At 45.7% G+C, this 19,770-nt stretch overlaps 1 protein-coding gene across 3 annotated transcripts in view; it reads right to left on the reverse strand.

Moving 5' to 3' along the window:
* Nucleotides 1-1,542: 1,542 nt before the first annotated feature.
* Nucleotides 1,543-19,770, reverse strand: part of CCDC30 (coiled-coil domain containing 30) — a 38,222-nt gene continuing 19,994 nt past the window's right edge. For all 3 annotated transcript variants that reach the window (XM_081203986.1, XM_081203987.1, XM_081203985.1), the window contains exons 8-26: nucleotides 19,100-19,215; nucleotides 18,109-18,219; nucleotides 16,896-16,987; nucleotides 16,006-16,198; nucleotides 12,613-12,705; nucleotides 12,321-12,446; nucleotides 11,937-12,053; nucleotides 11,457-11,626; nucleotides 10,675-10,921; nucleotides 9,418-9,579; nucleotides 8,514-8,723; nucleotides 7,582-7,739; nucleotides 6,761-6,926; nucleotides 5,978-6,099; nucleotides 5,173-5,314; nucleotides 4,544-4,680; nucleotides 3,226-3,340; nucleotides 2,481-2,548; nucleotides 1,543-2,200 (exon numbers count right to left, since the gene is read on the reverse strand). In XM_081203986.1, the coding sequence (XP_081060112.1) occupies nucleotides 1,993-2,200; nucleotides 2,481-2,548; nucleotides 3,226-3,340; nucleotides 4,544-4,680; nucleotides 5,173-5,314; nucleotides 5,978-6,099; nucleotides 6,761-6,926; nucleotides 7,582-7,739; nucleotides 8,514-8,723; nucleotides 9,418-9,579; nucleotides 10,675-10,921; nucleotides 11,457-11,626; nucleotides 11,937-12,053; nucleotides 12,321-12,446; nucleotides 12,613-12,705; nucleotides 16,006-16,198; nucleotides 16,896-16,987; nucleotides 18,109-18,219; nucleotides 19,100-19,215 (2,753 nt within the window). In that variant the 3' untranslated portion in view covers nucleotides 1,543-1,992. The remainder of the gene's footprint in view (nucleotides 2,201-2,480; nucleotides 2,549-3,225; nucleotides 3,341-4,543; nucleotides 4,681-5,172; nucleotides 5,315-5,977; nucleotides 6,100-6,760; nucleotides 6,927-7,581; nucleotides 7,740-8,513; nucleotides 8,724-9,417; nucleotides 9,580-10,674; nucleotides 10,922-11,456; nucleotides 11,627-11,936; nucleotides 12,054-12,320; nucleotides 12,447-12,612; nucleotides 12,706-16,005; nucleotides 16,199-16,895; nucleotides 16,988-18,108; nucleotides 18,220-19,099; nucleotides 19,216-19,770) is intronic.

Raw genomic sequence — 19,770 nt, forward strand, 5'->3', positions numbered from 1 at the left:
AGGATTTTTGTTTCTTTTTATAGAGATGAGTGGGCTTACCTGTTGCCCTCCGCATGGCGCTGGAAACCAACTCTTTTATCAGCCCCCTACTAGCGTGTACAGCAGTCGAGGTTGATGGGAGTTGTAGTCCAGCAGCGTCAAGGCAACCACGGGGTGGGTGGGGCTACCCTGATATGTAGGTAAGGAAGATACGCTGTTCCACCCGTTTAAGGAGCTGTGGTGAGAAGAGTTTCCATTCCCACCCACCCACCCACTGGTAGTCTCTTAAATTTGACTACCCAATTAGTTAATTAATTAAAATCAAATTTGTATACTGTACCATAGCTGTCAACCTTCCCCTTTTTTTGCGGGGAAATTCCCTTATTCCAGCGCTGTTCCCCGCTGCTATCCCGGATTGTTAGATATCCCGTAGACTGTCCCCGGGACAGGTGAGGCTGCTGATCCCTTATTTTCAAATCTGAAAGTTGACAGCTATGTACTGTACCGTCCTATACTCGCAGTTCTCGGGGCAGTTCACAGGATAAAATCACAACACGGCAGCTTCCTTTGTTGGCACAGAGCCACGTGGCAAATATATCTGTGTGGCATTTTAAGTGAGGCAAGGAAAACATGAAGGTGCATGTTTTACTCTAATACACATTCAGAGATTAAAGATGGAAAAAATGAAGATGTTGGATGTGAGCACAACAGAAGGACATGTAGTGTTGATGAACTTTGAAGAATGTTGCCATTGACTGATGAACTGATAGTTAATGGTTACAACTTGGCCCTTGTGATCTACATGGTATTGTTGGATCTTCAAAATCTTCATTCAAAATGCTGTTCAAAATAGGGCTTTAAACGAGGCTTCTGAAGATTCCTGCAGGCGATGTCATTGTGATGTTGGGTGATGCACATTTGGACTATCAAACCTGGCCTGTGAGGGCTGGGGAACATAAGCACCTGGCTTGCCAGGCTAGAAAGGTTCCCCAACCCTGTCCTACCTCAACAAATCCACCTTAAAAACAAGAAAATGGAATTCCTCAAGTTTTGAAAGCAACAGGAAAAGCATTGAAAATATAGGATGAATGTGTAACTATCCAGGAGGCAAGAAAGAGCTAACCTGCATAAGCTTTGTGAAAGCCAGTTAAGATGAATGCTCAATAAACATCTGGAAGGGCCCTTCGTCTGCGATAAAGCTGAGATTATATAAATCCATGCTACGAGATGGAAGGCATTGGACTTTGCACCACTGAAACCAAGTGTGTTCCTCTGAAGCCTGTTGCCTATGGTGTGATCCCTCCCATATTTTGCATTGACTCTGTATGAGATGGCAACAGCATCTCAATACCATTCAAGCTCCAGGGGTTTAGGGCCCAGAAAAAGTAAATGCATATGGAGGCCCAAGGTGTATGTCCAATGTTACTCTTACTCAGAGTAGTCACACTGAATATAATAGGCATGACTACCACAGGACTATTAATTTCAGCAAGTCTATTCGGAGTATACCTTAGTTGGATGCAACCTTCTGAGTCCTCCTTTGTTCAAAAAGTTTGTCACAGATACATTTCTGGAATATTTATTTAAAAATCTGGCACAAGATAAAAGACTTATAACTAAAATAATATGTGGCATATTCAGCAGGAGAAGACAAAACAATTACAGTAGTTTCCTTTCAAGTGGGCATTTCCTTAAGGTATGGAATCCCCACACAGACATGCCAAATGAAAAAATGAAGGAACAAACAGTTTTGCTGTTTTCTTCTCTCTTTTTTGTATGTAAAACTATCCCTCTCTTGTTATAATTTACAAATTTTAATAAAAAATATAATTTAAAGACTCATAACTACATCTGTACAAGTCACATTTTTAACAAAGACAGTAAGGTCTTTAGAAGGTTTTTTTAAAAGCTAAAAGTCTGATAAAGCAGCCTGACAAATGGAAGCAATACTACCTAGCAGTGACAAGAGGTTTCTGTACTGTTACTCCACTTCGGAATTTCCCCCTTGTCCCCTTAGACGTGATCGCAGCACAAGGCTTGACTCTGCTCCTCTGTGCGTAAGTCTGAGGTTTCCCCGGGAGAAGCCACGTTCAAGTAGCCAATCTCCGAAGGTGGGCAGGGCAAAGAGGCAAGCAGAGACCTTTCTGTGTGGTCCTCGGGTTTGCCATCCTGGACAGCTTTCAGAAGGCCGTGAGAGTCCGAAAGCTCCATCACTGAGAAGCTGAAACAGAAACCATTAGCCTCACATGAGCCACTCAGGCTCATAGCATCATCTGACTGAACCTAAACACATCTCCGAGTCCCTGGAGAAAGGCTAGGAGGCCTGCTAAAGAGGTTGGCAGAGCTTTATGCATGTTAAGCATAGAGCCAGAAAACATGGGAGGCAGTTACAGAGAAAACAAATGCACCTGAGCACATGCAAAGGGCATTTTCTATTATTACTATTCCCTCCACCATCCCTCCACCCAGCCCCCCACATGTACAGCTCAGGGGCACAGTACCTTACGCTGCGAAGGGGGAGAACTTTGCTTTGCGGTTGGAATTCAGAGAAGCCGATACTCTTCAGCTCCTGGAAAAGGGGAACATGCACAAAGTAAGACCTTTAACAAAAAAAGAAGAGAGGGAGGAAGAAATCGGGCTGTTATCCATAAATGCTTTGGGCTGCAGCCAACTCAATTTTCTCAGAGTAGACACAATGAAATTAATGGACCAAAGTTAGTCCTGTCTAATTGCAGTGCGAGGAACGGCCAGCCGGCCCAAGAAAGCAGGGAGAGGTCCTTCACCCAGCAGTTCAGTGAACTGCTCTGTGCAGCAGCCTCCTCTCATTTAAAAGGGGGTGGAGTAGAGGGGCAAGGAGATAGGGAGGCTGTAAAGATTTGGGGGGGGGGTGTTGGTCAGATGCTGCCAAAGTGGCAAGAGGAGTTGGTGATCAGAGTAAGCAGGGGCAGGATATTGTGTGTGTGTGTGTGTGTGTGTGTGTGTGTGTGTGTGTGTGTGTGTGACTAGCTATACTGAAATTCTTGGTGGCAAATGAAATACCACAAGGAAAATCATGGCTGTGATCTGAGTATAGGTAACTACTAGAAAGAGCCAAGTGGCAACCAGAGAGAGGAAACGGAGACCTGGTGGACCAGCTGAAAAGGCCCAAGCCTATAAATAAGATGGCCCATAAAGACACTGACTGAGCCGCAAGCCCTGATTCTGCAGAGGAGAAGACCAAAAGCCGCCACAGCAGCCTATCCTTACCTCCAAGCTGTGGCTATGAATGCTCCTCAGCGCCCGCTCCAGGAGCCCAACCTGACCCGTCAGCTGCAGGGTCCATTCCTGGAGCTGCTTGTTCTCCTCGTCCAGAAGCCGCACTCTGGAAAAAGCCACAGGGAAGATGCCTCAGTGGCATGTTCATCCCTGCCAAGACGGAGCTGTGGGAAAGGATGTGGCACAGGACTGCAAGGGAGGGAAGCGACCGGGGCCAGAAGGAGAGAGGAAGGGGGAAGTCGCTCTGGCTGGGACCAGAGCCACTTTCCCCTTTCTCCATTTGGCCCCAAGTGTCACCAGAAGGAGGTGACATCTCCTGCCTCCTCCCGGGAAGGGAATTGTGGCATATGGAGGGCAGCCTGACCCCATCCGTCAACCAGAGAAGGGGCAGGGTGCTTGCACTCCCTGCTTGAAGAAAGCTAAAATAATTAAATCACCTGTTCAGGCCTCTTCACAACTGTCATTACTGAATATATGGACCAATAAGATGAAAGCTTGTTGCTCTAAAGCGCTTTTGACATGGATGTTAGCTGCAGCTAGGATTTCAATAGCTCAGCAATGGAAAGCCCTGAGAAACCTGCGGTATAAGAATTTATGGACTTTGGCTATTGCAGAAAAAATAGTCTGCAGAGGGATAAGGGCAGATACAAAACACTTGTATGTCATCTGATCTGCTTCAGACTTAGATGCCCAACATTCACCATCCATGGCAGCTCAGGAAATATAGATATCTTGATTTATATTGGTGTGTTACCACTTCTTCCTCTAATTATTTTTTGTTTCCTTGCTTGCTTTGTATACGATATGGTGTATTACCCTGCTACTGCACCTTTGGGTTGTTAGTAATGGTCATCATGTTACAATAAAAAAAATAAAGAAACAATTAAAAGAAATACTTATAAAAGAAAATTTTATAAAAGGGGAAAAAAAGAAATGAAAATATGGGGTGCTGATTTATCTTGTCTCGTTTTTATCCAAGTGCTCCTCTTTATCTGTCTTGGTTAACCTCATATCTTTCTGATGTTTTGAACTACAATTCCCATCATCCTGTGCAAGCGAGGTGTGTATGGGAGGTTGGTGAAGGCTGTTCTATTACAAAGGAGACAAATTTAATATTTGGACAAGGTCTTTGGACAAAGCGTGCATTTCATACATTTTAAACAACAAGGGTGAGACCAATGTGGTCAAGATGACTCCTGCGGCTGAATGCCAAACAGCACAGACACCTCAAGCTGCATGGCACTGAATCACAAGGCTTGCAATTCTTTTTTAAGATTTTTTTTTAAAAAAAAAACAAAGCTGCTGCTACCTGCTCTGGATTGTGGAGAGTTCCTGCTTGCTGCTCCGCTCCGCTTCCTCCAGTTTGTGGAGCTGCTGAGTGAGCTTCCGCTTTTCTTGGAGTAAACTGTCGTTCTCAGTGGTCACCTGCGCGATCAGCATTGCATCCTGCAAGGAGGGATGCCACACAGAGCAGCCCCGTCATGGGATACGTTTCCAGCATTCTCTGCTCCTCTTCCCTTCCCCTCCAGAATTGTAACCCCATCAAACCATGGTTAAAATGCAGAGGGGAAAGGGAGCCTCCAGACCGTCAGGATTTTGCATGAGGCATTCAAGCAAACAGGAAAACATCTAAGAGTTGGCACCTGGAGGATTTGAAAGCTTCCACATTATTTTATGGTGACATTTTGATGGGCCTAATAAAGGTCTTGCTCTATTAGGGATTTTGGTGTTATTATTCTGCTACATGCTTTTTTTGTCCAGCATTTTGGCAGACTAAACTCCTTTTTCTTCTTTGACATTTATGATCCAATGTGACTGGGGGTGCAGTTGTAAAACGTATCTAACAAGAAATTTTATTGGAAAGCTTCTTTTTTTATATAACAATTCAATTACTGTTATTATTTTTAGAAATAAACCACCATCTGAGAGGGCTCTCACCTTTTCTGACTGACTTTTGGAGAGCTTGAGTTCGTTCTCGAGGTGCCTGATGCGGACATCACGCTGCTTCACTTCGCAGATGAAGGTCTCCTTCGCTCGCCGGAGCTTGGCCTTATGCCGGAGCTGTCGCTCTTTCTGTTTCCTGGGAAAACAGGCCGCAGCCATCAGAAAGGGGGCCCTGGTGCCCCAGACACACAGCCAAGTCAGCGGAGGCCTGGCAATCCATACCCAGCCTCTGTCCTCCCTTAGTCAGCACCCAACTCCTGACTTCCAACCAGTCCAGGGGGTGGCTTCCTCCTCACCAGTGGCACTTAGATCTATAGATGAACATGAAAAGGGAAGAAGCATATGACCCATCCCAAAGACTCGAGACATGTAGTATTTATTGCCACTGGTGCATGCAGGAGAAACCCCCTATGGATGGCCACTCTTGCCATTAGCCCAGGGCTGAGGAATCTTTCCCAGCCTGAGGCTACATCCTCAAATGGGCAACCTTCCAGAAGCCACAAACCAGTGGTGGATGAGATCAGAGGCAAAGGTGGGAAGAGCAGTGACTGCCCAGTAGGCTGGTTTCTGCATAGGGAACCCTCTCTCTGCTGTCCACCCAAGCAAGCAAGAGGCACGATCAGAGTTCAAGGACACAGTCTAGGCAGACAAAAGTATGCAAGGAGGCTGCAAAGCAGAGCCAGGAAGGAGTGTGGCCTGAAGATAATCCCATGGGAAAGGCAGATAAACCTGGAGGGCTGGATTCAGACCCCAGGCCAAAGGTTCCACAGCCATGCTTTAATCTCATTTGTGTAGTCACCTGACAGAAATGGCCACCTCCTTCAGGATGTGCTCATACTCTTCTCGGAGGGTTTCCCTCTCCTGTTGCAACCCCAACAGCTGCCCTGAAATCTTCTGGCTGTATTTCTGACACTGGAGATGCTGAAAAGGAGATTTGGCATGGGGTCATCAGTCAATTGCCAACCAAATTCAGCCAGAGGCCAGCCATGTGGACAAGCAGGCAGGTGGTCACTTGTGACAGAGCCCATCTAGCTGCTGTTCTAAAAGGACAATCCCTGGTCTCAACCTTGCAGAGCCTGGAACCAGAGCATCTAAGGGCTACCTGCTCCCATATGCTTACCCAAGAGGCACTGTAAAGGCTACCAGGAAAGGGTCTATGTGATGCTGTGATAATTGTTCAGGTAACTATAATACATGATTTAAAGTATGTGTCAGGTTAGGAGGGGAAGACAAAATGTGCTTGGAAGTGATTGGTGATTGAATAAGCGTTTGAAAGGGAGTTTGAAAGCTGATGGGCTCAGTTTGGGGTGGGGGTCAGCTGAGTTTGGGAGTGAGTGGCAGTGGAGAAAGTGTTTGGATGGTAGCAGGACTGGTTTAATAGAATAGGATCAGTAGTGTTATCAACCACTACTTTATATGAGACAAAGTAACAGGTAAGAGAACACAAAACTGAAACCATCTGCTTCTGTACACTAAGTAATCACAAAAGCCTTATTTATTATTTCTGTCTTCGTAGATTGAAAAAATGGTAAACTGAATTCATTGCTGGATTTGTCCATCCCTAGCAGCGACCTTTTCTCACCTCATTGGAGAGGGTTTTCTTCTCTTCTTCCAGGATCCGCAACTGGGCCTCCTGATGCTGATGCTGGATCTGCAGCTCAGCAAAAGTCCTGGCCAGCTGCGCCTCATTCTCCTGGGAGTGCCTGAGCTGCTGCTGCAGATCTTCTGTCTGCTGATCCAGGAGCTTCCTGGCAGCCAACAAGGAGAAAAATCCGGTGATGCAAAACAGGAAATCATCCAGTGTGGTTCGTTTTTCAATGGTCATTAGTAACAATGGGTTGTATCCAACTAAGTTCTACTCAGAGTAAACTTATTAATGTACCTGGGTTAGTGAATATCAATGGGTCTAGCTTTGAGTAGAGCTTGCACTGGACATAACCTAATGACTGGATGCCAACTGCAAATATGGTATTTGGCAAGTTTGACATTTTTGAAGCTTTTCATTTTGTTTACTAAAGATAACTAAAATAAACATGCTAAATTGGATCACTCTCTGGGGCATCACCTTTTTTTTTTGGTAATGCCAATTATCCAATTCAAAAATGCAAATTATCCTTTGCATCTTATCCAATTCAAAATAGCCCTATGCAGATTACCCCATTCATAGTCTCTCAGCCAAGCCTACTTCATAGAGTTCTGAGGATAAAATGGGAGCGAGAAGAAACGTGCATGCCACCTCGAGCTTCTTGGAGAGAAAGTGGAATGAAAATGTAATAATTAATAAAAAATAAAGAGCAAACTTTTCCTGGCCAAATTCCTGCTGATTATCAGCTGGCCAAATCTCCCTACACCACAGAATTTGTTCCTGTCTTACAGAAGAGAAACTGAGGTGATTTCTGCTACCTTTTTCGCTGCTCCTCTTGGAACTGCCGCTGGGCCTTGGTTTCCTCTTCCCTGGCCTCCTTCAGCTGCTCCTCCAGCTGCTTCCTCACCAAGACGTGGGTCTCGGAGAGCCGTACTTGGTGGTGAGATTCCTTCAGTGTTTGCTGCAGTTCCAAAATCTAAGAAGAAGGTGATGCGAGACAGCAAGGACTCTGAGTGGCCCAGGTAGGTAACCCATTAACAAAAGGGACCTGAAGAATTTAGGAACTAAATAGTCACAGCTGCATGGGATGCACCTTCCCAGTCTGCCGGAGAAGTTGGATGGGAGGAAAGAGCAGCCTCAGGAGCAGCAGAGATTTGGAAGGAAGAGATACACAGAAAGCAAAGCATTGCCTCAATGTGGGAGATGCAGCAGGAATGAACAAAGAACTCTTTATGGGCTACAACAACCCAGTGACGCTCATCAGGAAGCAGCAAGAGGGTTGTAGGAGGATGTTTCAAACTAAAGAACATTACTTAAGAACATAAGAAGAGCCTGCTGGATCAGGCCAGAGGGGGCCTGTCTAGTCCAGCATCCTTTTCTCACAATGGCCAACCAGAGACCTATTATGGGAAGCCCACAAGCAGGACTCGAGCACAACAGCACTCCCCCTCCTGTGGTGTTCAGAAGCATTGCTGCCTCCAACCATGAACGCAGAGCGCAGGTATCCTGGCCAGCAGTCCTCAATAGCCCTCTCCTCCATGAACTGGTCCAGCCCTCTTTTAAAGCCATCCAAGTTGGTGGCCATCACTGCCTCCTGTGGGAGCAAATTCCACTGTTTAACCAAGCCACACTGAGGCACATAGTGCAAAGCAGGGTCTAATTTTTTTAACTAAACAAATACTTCTGCAACTTTTCAAGATGGCATTGTCGAAAGCAGCTAGGGACCGTGAATCCAGCTGTGGCCACTGACCTTTCTCTCAGCCTCAGTGGCCCTGGCTTTCTCCTGGGTGATCTTCTCCCTCAGGCCGCTCAGCTGCTTAGCCGCCTGCGTCTGCCTGAGCAGCTCCAGCTCCAGCTCTTTGACCTTCTGCTGGCTGAGCTCCCACTGTGAAGTGAGTGACGAACAGGCCTTGGCGGAGTCGGAGAGCTTCAGCTGCATTTGCCTCAGCTCGGCTTTGACCTGACAGGGTGGGACAGAGAAAAGGTGGCACTTTCAGGAAAGTAGGACAACAAAATGGCAGTTCCCTGATAACAGTCCAGGCCCTCCTTGCCAGGCAAAGAACTCCAACTCCTAGCTATGGGTCTGCCAAAGGCTTCAACACTCAAATTGGACTGGGGCATGAGGCAAACAGGAGGTGACACAGTTCAGCTGGTACATAAAAGTATTGATACAGGGCTAAGTGCAAGCTAAAATGGTGATCCAACAAGCAACACCTTTTGTTTGGAGAGTTATTTGCATGGCAAGACTAGGCAAGCAAACGCCAACCGAGTCTTACTCAGAGGAGACCTACTGAGATTAATGGACCTTAAGTTAGTCATGTCCACTAATTTCCAAGGGTCTGCTTCAGGTGGAACTTGGTTGACCACAGCCCACAAAATCCAGCCTGAAATGGCCAGGAACAAGCAAAGAGATGTCTTTTCAAGAAGCACCTCATGAATATCATAATGAAAATTACGTGTTAGTCAAGTGGAGATGCTTTGGCCTAACAAAGCCAGGGCATAAATCTGTTCAATGAACACATGTCTTAAAAGGAGGAAGAAAAGGAGGAAAAAGAGGAGGAATAAGAAGACAAAGAAGAAGGGACATGTCCCCATCTCTTTCAAAACTGTCACTTGGCTTTCCTGCCCCTATGGGTGGGGATGGGGTCACCTACCTTGATGTTTTCTTGCTGAAGCAAGATGTTGCATTTCAAGTTCTTCTCCCTTTCGTACCTCAGCTCCTTCTCGGCAGAGCTGCCCAAGTTCTGGATGCGCTGAACATCCTGCCAGAGAAGATGCCCGTCCTCCTTCTGCTCAGGTCTCTCCCCCAGCAGACCCTGTGAGACAGAGCAGAAGCTGTGAGGAAGGCAGCTGATACAGTTGCCAGATGAATGCAGAGAGGAGCAACACAGGGCTTGGACTGGGACTGGCACCATTTCCTGCTCTCTGTGACACAACCTGAGCAGTATTGGCCACATGAGTTGGGGACATGCCCAACACTGCCTAGGAGCCTTCTGGGAACCAAGTGATGCTCAGTAGCCAATCCCATGCCAATACCTGCCACAATGCTCCTAGATCTGCTGAGCTCTCTCAGCCTTACCAACAGACCACTGAGGGTTGCCAGTAGACCATGGGTTGTATACATCTATCCAATGTAAGTCCTACTCAGAGTGGACGCACTGCAATTAATGCATAGTTCAACCATAGTTCAACAACAGGAGGCAGTGAAAGCCACCAACTTGGATGGCTTTAAAAGAGGATTAGAGAAATTCCTGGAGAAGGCTCTTGATGGCTACTAGCCATGCCAGCTATGCTGGAAACCACAAGAGGAGAGAAGGTGCGTGAGCTCTGGGTCCTGCTTGCTGGTTTCCCACAGGCATCTGGTTGGCCACAGTGAGAACAAGATGCTGGATGAGGTGAGCTGCTAGCCTGCTCCAGAAGGTTCTTCATATGTTCTTAATGGGAATGACTAATTCAGGTCCATTCTTTTCAGTGAGTCTAGTCTGCATAGGGCATACACCTGTGACTATGGACTATCCACTCACCGCCGAAACATTAGGAAGAACTTTGAGCATAAGAGCTGTTCAACAATGGAACAGACAACCTCAGGAGGTAGTGAAGTCTCCTTCTCTGGAGGTTTTTCAACAGAGGTTGGGTGGTCATCTGTCCAGGATTATTCAGCTGTTATTCTTGCATTGCAGAGGGTTGGACTATAGGACCCTTAGGGGGCCCCTCCCAACTCTACAATTCTAAAAAATAGCTTTGGAAAGTTCTAGGTTCCTCTGTTTACATCTGCATCTGCAATGATTCCGTGTTCCTACTGAGACACCCCCCCCCCAAATCACAGTACTTTCTCTTTTTTGCAGAAGACTGTCTTACTTTGGGGGACCTCTGTCTTGCAGAGAGGTATTTCATTCAGGAAGCCTTCTTACCTGCTTTGGTTCCCCATCTGTGCTCCCCATGGAAGTCTGTGTCTTGCGGGGTGGATTCTCTCCAAAGCCAGCCTCGCGCTTCGCCCTGACGTTTGCCGTGCTCTTGGTGTTAAGCTGACACTGGAGATCCAGCATGTCTTTCCTTAACTGCATGTTTTCTTCCCACAGGCGTCTTCTCTCTTCATAGCTCTCCTTAACCTTCTTTTCTAGTTCCTCCGTTTTCTTCTTGCTCTCTAACAATTTAACGCTTCAGGTTGAAGGTGGAGGGGGGAGGAGAGGAGAGAAAGAGGCCAAAAGACATATGCCATTTACTGCAGCATAACCTATTAAAAATGGGGTGTGAGTTTTGTAATTCCCCCAAGGGACAAAAATATAAGCATGGATACTTGCTGGAGTATTGGTGGCTTCTTGACATGGGCTGCGTACAAACCATCTACTTAAAACACATGATATACCCCAGGGAATCCTGAGAACTGCAGTTTGTTAAGGGTGCTGAGAGTTGTTGGGAGACCCCTCACAGAGCTACAGTTCCCACACCCTTAACAAACTGCAGTGCTCATTTATTAGTGTGGTGGCAGGGAGAGACATGACTGCAAATGTGCTTTAAATATATGGTGTGAAAGTGAGCCAAGCCCTATTCAGAGAAGCCCTATGAGAGTCATGTCTACTTATTTCAGTAGGTCTGCTCTGAGCAGGCTCGACACTGGAGACAGCTCGGTATGCTTAGAAAGGCATACATTGGGATAAAATATACTTTTTAAATCTTTATTTAGATATTTTACCGCAGCTGCTCTCTTTCTTCTCCCTGGCTGTGGATCTGATCTTCCAAAGCCCTCTCCTTAGCTGTCAGCTCAGGGCACATCCTCCGGCTTGCCAACAATATTTCCCCGGGTTTTTTCCCTTCTGTAAGAATGTGGTTCAGCTGCTCACATTCCTGGAAGAGCTCTGACACCTGCAAGGTTAGGAATGCAAATATCCCAAGTTTAGAGTGCTGACCAGGACCAAGTAGTGTGGCCCTAAAGGGGTGGGCTTGTGCAACTCAAACAGCACCCTCACCCTTCCAAATATCACATGGCAGTGTTCTGAAAATGTTGGGGGACCTCACTCTGTAATGTGATGTGGGTCCTACTGGTTCAAGATGGGGAGTGGGAGGCTAAGATCCAGTCATAGTGTACTCGATTGTCTGTCTCAACAGAAGGAAGCTTATTCATGGGCATTGTTTTCAAAGCACTTCTGATTACTAAGCTTCCCACAAGGCTCACCTTCATTTCCAGCATCACATTCTCCTGCTGTAGTTTCTCAAGAGTCACGTGCAGAAAATCTCTTTCCTCAGCTGCTCCCCGAAGCCGCAGAAGCTCTGACTTGGAACTGTGCAGCTCCTGGTTGAACAGCCAAAGGAGTTAGCTGGGCCGGCTTGCAATGAGAGCTCTTTAGCTGGCAAGTTACTGTTATAGTTTGGGGGGGTGGGCTCAGTCTGGATGATACCCAGGGGTCCTTTCCAAGCCTGTGATCTTCAGTATGTGAGGCTGGAATCTCTAACAGGAAACTTGCTGAACCAAACTATTTCCTTTGTCAAGGCATCAGCTGACCTAGTCCTTGGAGGCTCTCTAAAAGCAGCTGACCATAGTAATTTGGGGACCACTCACCTTCTTTCCATCTTTCAATGCTTTCTGTGTCATTTCGAGGTTGCAGGCCAGCTGCTTCCTCCACTCTGCCTCCTCCAAGAGTTTGCTTTCCAGCTCTTCCACTTTCTCTTGCTTACTTTTCTCCACCTGAGACCAGTGAAAATTGCAACCATTGTCAGCCTGCTGAAAGGGGAGGTCTGCAAGTATGGACCATGCAACCCAATGGTGATGGGCCTCAGAGCTGCACCCCCACCTTCCACCTCCTTCCCAATCTAGGGGCCCCCAAAACACCCCCTTCAACCTTGCTCCTTGCCTCTTGGGAATCTGCCACTTTGCTTGTTTCTTCGTCAGCCATATCGGATTTACTCTTCTGCGCTTTCCAGAGTTCTGCCTCTAAACGAGAAATCTTGACACACACCCCAAACAAGAGGGAAGAGGTTTTATTTTAAAAAAAGAAGTGCCTTTTTCAGTCCCCCAACCCCTTCACACAACTCCTGATGTTGGAATACATGGCTTGGCTGCCCAGGTTACTTGAAAGCTCATATGTCCCACTACAAGCCTGGCCTAGTTTTAAGATCCTCAGGGGAGTACCTTCTCTCCGAGAGGCATGGCTGGTGATGACATGAGAGCCTTTTCTGTAGCTGCTGCCATATTGTGGAATTCCCTCCCAAGAGAGGTTACACCCTCTTTATTAACCTATCGCCAACAGGTTAAGACCTTCCTGTTCAGGTAGGCCTTTGGAAACGAAGGGGCAGATGATGCTGACCTGAAGTCAGGGCAAACTGGATTTTAATTGCTGGTTCTGAATGTGTTTTGATATATTTTAACAATTATTTGTATTTTATAACAATGTTTTTAAATGTAACCTGAGAGGAAGGTGGGATAGATGTGTTATATATATTAATAAATTATATTTTAAGATGTGGTAGATATAATATTTAATATGCTTTATAAATTTGCTGAAATTTCAGCAGCCAGTATTCTTTGTATTTTGATTTTGGGATTCATTGTTTAGATTGTATTTTTATGCTGTTTACTGCTCTGAGCTCCCACAGGAGGAAGGGCAGTATAGAAATGGAATCAACCAACCAACCAACCAACCAACCAATCAATCAATCAATCAATCAATCAAAGAAAAGCTGGTTGAGAGTGTGAGCTGAGAACTCATGAGCTCAAACCTCACCTTCCCTCTGAATCCTTTGAAAAGTGGGCTATGCACCGCCACACATGCATGCAAAAAAAGGCCTGGCTTCAGGTGCCGGCATATCTCATGTAGCAAGGACCACACAGGATCACTGCCAGTGGGAAGACACAGCTCTGGGCTAAATGGAGCACAGGCCTGACTCAGGACCAAACAGAAAATACGTTAAACTGGGGCTCCAGATCCTGCTAGACTCCAGCCCCCATCAGTCCTAGCCAGCTGGGTCAATGGCAAGAGATGATGGAATTGCTGCCCCAAGCCCTATGTTAGGGTAAAGGACAGACAATAATTATGATTAATAAACAATGTCCTATCCAGGAGACTTTCCCCATGAGAAATGTCAGCCACCCCACTCGTTCCCTCATTTTCTATTGCTGTGGCACCGGAACAGAACCCCACTTAGGAGCAAAACTGAGAATTATTATAGTTCTGTTCAGTGCTTTTTTTCCTATTAAAAAAATGTTTAGGAGTACTCTCATTTTCCTACTCATATTGAAATACTGCCCCTCAATGAGGCCAAACTGAAATTCACAAAATGTTTAGGGGTATGCGTCCCCCTGCGTCCCCCCCCCCAGAAAAAAGCACTGGTTCCATTCACCTAGGAGAGATAGGATTGTTTTTGGTTTTGCAAAGAACCCTCCATCTCCATCAAGAGATGAAACCCAGGACCTTGTGGTCTGGATGAGGCCAGGAACTGGGCTTAGTAAGAAGCGTTGGCCCTACAGTTAGGCCAGGGCTAAGGAACCTCTCTGAGCCCCCAGATGTTGTTGAACCACAACATCCATCACCCCTGACTGTTGGCCATGCTAGCTAGGGCTGATTAGAGTTGTTGTCCGGGAGCATCTGCAGGGCCACCCTTCTTACAAAGTGAGGAAAACCAAATGAAAATACCTGTGTGCCATGTTCTCTCACTGATCTCCTCCAATTGAGCTACTCCTGGGTATATTATGTTTCTTTCTGGCTCCCTATCACTGAAGTATTCCTGTAGCTCCATCTTATAAAGGGAGGCACACGAGGCCCTTGGCTCAGGAAGACTCCAACTGCTCTTGACAGTTGGAAACTGTTAGCTCAGCCTTATAGCTTCCAATTGTTCAGGGTTCTAGATCGCTTTCCTGCCAGGGAGATTTCCCCTGCATTGGATCCAGTGATCATGCCCCACATCAGTCCTTTTTACCCATCAGCGTATATTCACCAACACAGCATACAAAAAGTATGTTATGTAAGGGCAAATGGCTGACAAGAATGTGCATATTTATTTATTCAGAAGCCTTCTTTTTCTAATTTTAAAATGCCTGCTGAAAACCCTTTTATTCTTCAGTCAGACTTACTGCAGGCAGTTAAGAAGACATGTTTCCACAATAGTACAGTACGATGATTTCTTATTTTAACTTTTCAAATATTATTTTTATTGTGTGGCTTTATGTGCAGATCACTGTGATCACTTTTGTATTTTTAAAATGAATTAGCATCATATAAATGTTTAATAAAACATATGCCACTTGATTGTAAATTGGGAAAAACTGTATATAATGCATATGTTACGGGAAATGTGCCTGAATTTATTGAATAAAGAAATAAATAAATCACAAACTGATGTGGAAAAGGGATGAACTGAACTCAAGGTTGTTTAAAAAAAAGGAACTGAAAGAAATCAAAACTGATAGATTGTCTGTCCTAATAAAACAACAGCAACAACAACAGCAGCAGCAACAACAAATTATTTATACCCCGCCCATCTGGCTGGGTTTCCCCAGCCACTCTGGGCGGCTCCCAATAGAATATTAAAAACAGGATAAAACATCAAACATTAAAAACTTCCCTAAACAGGGTTGCCTTCAGATGTCTTCTAAAAGTCAGATAGTTGTTTATTTCCTTGACATCTGATGGGAGGGCGTTCCACAGGGCAGATGCCACTACCGAGGAGGCCCTCCGCCTCATGCCCCAGAACTTAGAGACTGTCTCCTCCCTCCAAATCCTACCTCAGCCTCTACCCTTTTTCGAAGTTCACTGCCTGCTTGCCCTCCAGTTCAACCAACCATTTCACACCGTACAGACATTCAACCCCAGCAGAGAAAAACAACAACACAAAATGCCTTGATGGTCAACAGGAGTCCAGCTTGCAAGAGTGTGAACTGGGCTTTGAAAGCCCCTCCTGGATCCCAAGGCCTAGAGAAAAGACAGCCCTGTGACTTGCCTCAGTGGGAGAGACAGGAAGCAGAAGGCTTATTCCATCAACTTTGCCAGAGCTCTGGCTCCACCAGGCACCTCCTGCCCCTGAAACGGGGCAGCTGATCATTATACGAATAACTGTCTAGAAATTGGTGTCTGAGTTTTGATTTTCCTCTTCCCTCCCTAACCCTTTTCCCCTGCATGTCATTTTTTAAAAAACTGTAAACTTTCGCAGGCAGGGACTGTCTTGTTTTGGTTGTATGTGGGAGCCTTTGGGGCTGATGAGCGGGGTATAAAAATGCTCTAAACAAGTAACACCTGGCCAGTCGGGGTTACCTTCCTCTGTAGTCCGTCTATCTCACACTCAAACTGCTCCCGCTCATCCTTAGTCTGGTTCTGTGTCTCCCCTAGGAGGGACTCCAGTTCCTCATTCCTCTCCACCAGGTCCTCGTGTTCCCGCTCCAACTTCTGGAGCTTGTGGAGGAGCTGTGAGTTTTGGCATTCCACGCCTTCAATGGCTTGGCGGCACCTACGTCAAAGTGAAACACATTGGCAGGAGGCCCCTGAAGCAGCTGGTACAGTTTAAGTTAAAGATTTGAAATTACAGTGGTACCTCAGGTTAAGTACTTAATTTGTTCTGGAGGTCCGTACTTAACCTGAAACTGTTCTTAACCTGAAGCACCACTTTAGCTAATGGGGCCTCCTGCTCCTGCCGCGCCGCCAGAGCACGATTTCTGTTCTCATCCTGAAGCACAGTTCTTAACCTGAAGCACTATTTCTGGGTTAGCAGAGTCTGTAACCTGAAGCGTATGTAACCTGAAGCGTATGTAACCCGAGGTACCACTGTAATGTTGCCATCTTCAATTGGGCCCGGAAACTGACTGGCAATCAGAGGTGCTGTGCTACCTGATGTAGCCTGAGATTCTACCAGTATGTGTGAATGGACCAAAGCAGAAATTCACAAAATATAGTTTGCAGAAGCAAGGATCGTGGGCAATGAAACAACTGCATGAAAGAAAACAGCACATTTACATAATTTAAGTGGTCACAGAATCACAGAATTGGAAAGGACCACAAGGATCATCTAGTTCAACCTCCTGCAAAGCAGGAATCTTTTGCCCAATGTGAGGCTCGAACTCACAACCCTGAGATTAAGAGTCTCATGATCTACCAACTGAGACTTGGTGGAAATCATTTGCTTTTTAACATTTGCTTAGCTTATTCACCTCTGATGAAGAGCCTTGCTATGTTCAGATTCTGAGGCAGCTTCATCCGAAAAGCTTGTTTCTTCTTCAGCTTTCAGCTTTCCATTTTTATCCTGTGATCCAAGAAAATTTAGGAGCATAGTAAACTACCTTCTATCCAGACAGACCACAGGTCCATCTAGCTCAGCCTGGCCACCAGCAGCATTCCAGGTTTTTAGGCAGGAATCTTTTCCAGCCCATCTTGATATGACCTCCTGCATGCAAGGTGGGGCCCTAACTACATTGTCCCATAGTTGCAAATCCTATTCAGCAAAGGTCCTCCTACAATGTTAATTAGAAGCTTCCTTCTCCAATTACTTTTGTTCATCACAGCTAATGAACAGGCTCTTTACTGGTCCTTAGTTAGCCAGTTCTGTTCTCTGCTTGAAGGCCCATGTTAATTACTGCTTTTTTCTAATTTTTTGTCTATTCTTTCAGGTCTGTTTCCTACCCTCCATGAGAAGTGGGGTTCCTCTACAAGTGTTGCCAGGGCTGGGGGTAAAACACTCAAAACATATATTTAGAACAGCATGATTCCACTTTAAATAGTTGTGGCTTCCCCCAAAGGATTCTGGGAGCTGTTGTTTGGTTAAGGGTGCTAACAGTCATGAGGCGGCCCCTTAGTCCCCTCACAGAGCTACAATTTCCAGAGTTCCCTATGAAGTGGGATGGATTTTTAAGCCACTCTGGGAACCTTAGCTTTCGGAGGGGACTAGGGGTCTTCTAACAACTCTCAGCACCCTTAACAGACTATGGCTGCTTTGGGGGAAAGCCATGACTGTTTAAAGTGGTGCTTTTAATATTTCTCTAACTGTATGGGGTGAATGTGGCTTAAGAGCTGGAAATAAGTGGTGGGTAGGGGAAGTGTTGAAGATTAGCCCCTTCAAATCACAACCTCCCCTCTACCACTTAAATCTGACCCTTATGTGGGGTGGGGTGAGAAGAAATAGACTGCCAGTATGGCATAGAGGATAGACAAGACTGGGAAGATCCAGGTTCAAATCCCCTGTTGGCCCCAAAGCTCACTCAGGAAACATGGGCCAGTAACTCTCTCTCTCTGACTAACCTACCTCACAGGGTTGTCATGAGGATAAAAGGGGGGAATCAATTTATGCCACTCTTAACCTTCTTGGAGAATGCAGGGGACACAAAAATAACAAACAAACATGCAAACAAACAAACAAATTTAAAATACCTGCAACAAGCAGCTTTCTTGTTCTTTAGTTTGGTCCGTCCTGGCTAATACATATCTTGGCTCTTCCTCAGTCACCTGATACTTGGGAACCTCCTCATCAAGCTTTTCCGCCTTACATGCCAAAAAGAAAAAGAAAAAGAAAAAAGAAAGAAAGACTTCCAATGGTTTCATTCAGAAGAGAGAATTCACATCTAACCTCTGCTCTTCTGGGCCAGTTCACTCAGGTTAGAAAGACTCCCCCCCCCTCAGCGCAATTCCTTGCCTGCTGAGGATTTTCCCCTCCAAAATAATCTTGCGTAATCTAAAAACATGGCAACTTCCTTGGCCCAGCACAGTTTCTCTCAGTTTCTCATCTTTCCATTCTTCAGTTCTCCACAATTCCACATCATTATGCAATTTCTTAAAGTAAGTTCTCATGGGAAAAGTACCAGAATTTTGGTGTGTAATTCTCCTAATACACACATTTTTGCAAAGCAATCCCCCCTAATATAATGCATTTTTTATGCTCCCCCTCCCCAATATATGCACTTAGATGCAAACTTTACCCTAGTACTGCATAAGTATTTTTGTACACATTACTTGGCTGGAGAGCTGCATTATAAAATTCAGAGACGTCTTAATTTCAGTTCGCCTCTAAATGCAAACTGAATCGGAATTCTCCCCTATCCCTCCTCAGCACTGAGAGGACCACCAAGCATGGGTAGCTGCAGTTAGCATTTTGGGTCGGCAGTGTAATAGGGTCAGCAACTTGGGCCATTGGCAACTGCCTGAGGATGCCAGCCCTTAGCGGCGAGCCTGTCTGAACAGATCAACACAACAGTTTAACAAAAAGCCAATCTGGTGCTCCAAAGGTTCACGTGCACAACCCCAACCTCCCCTGCCCTGCTCAGGTAAGATGCAGCAACGCTGGTGATGGATGGATGGCTCTTCGGCTCCACCACACCGGCAACTATGGTCACTAGTACTCCAAACATTAGTGACCCAGACTGACCTGCTCCAAGAACATTTGTCTCTCCGAGTCGAGGAGCTGGACTCTGCTGCGTAGTGCCAGGATTTCTTGGTCCAATCGGATGTTCAGCTCCCTGGCCTTCTGTAGCTCTGACATTTCTAAAGGCAACCAGGGGCCATGACCAGCAGGTATCCAAGTAGACGCTGTTCTACATCTCAGAAATGGCACCGTTTTGCATTTTGTGACAGTGGCTCAGGCCACGATTGCCAAGTTTTGGAAGTCTTTTATCTCAACAAGCTGGAATATTGGTATTCCAAGGCATGGCATAAGGTAAAAGTGTCCAGGGGCCCAATTGCTTCTTTGCCATAGGGTCTAATCTTATTTTATATACAGATAGAGAGGCTCAGGAGCATCAGGTCCCACAGGACCATGCGACTGTCTTGGGTTTAGTGCAGTTCAAGGTTACTTTTTATCTTTTTTCACATTAAAAAACATAATTGTTTTTTATGTTTTTGTTTTTTATTGTTTTTATGTTATGGAAGCCTTTGTAATTATAGATGACATATCCTTCCCCTCTTGGTATGTTTTACTGCTGTATCCTCTACTTATTTGTTGGCAATGTGACAATTTTTTTAAAAAACGGGGAAAACTTGTTGGTTATTACTAAAATTCAATTTAAAAAAATTGGGAAACAAGAAAAATTAATGACCTAG

Source organism: Podarcis bocagei, assembly GCF_964188305.1.
Source record: "Podarcis bocagei genome assembly, chromosome: 7".
Lineage (NCBI taxonomy): Eukaryota > Metazoa > Chordata > Lepidosauria > Squamata > Lacertidae > Podarcis > Podarcis bocagei.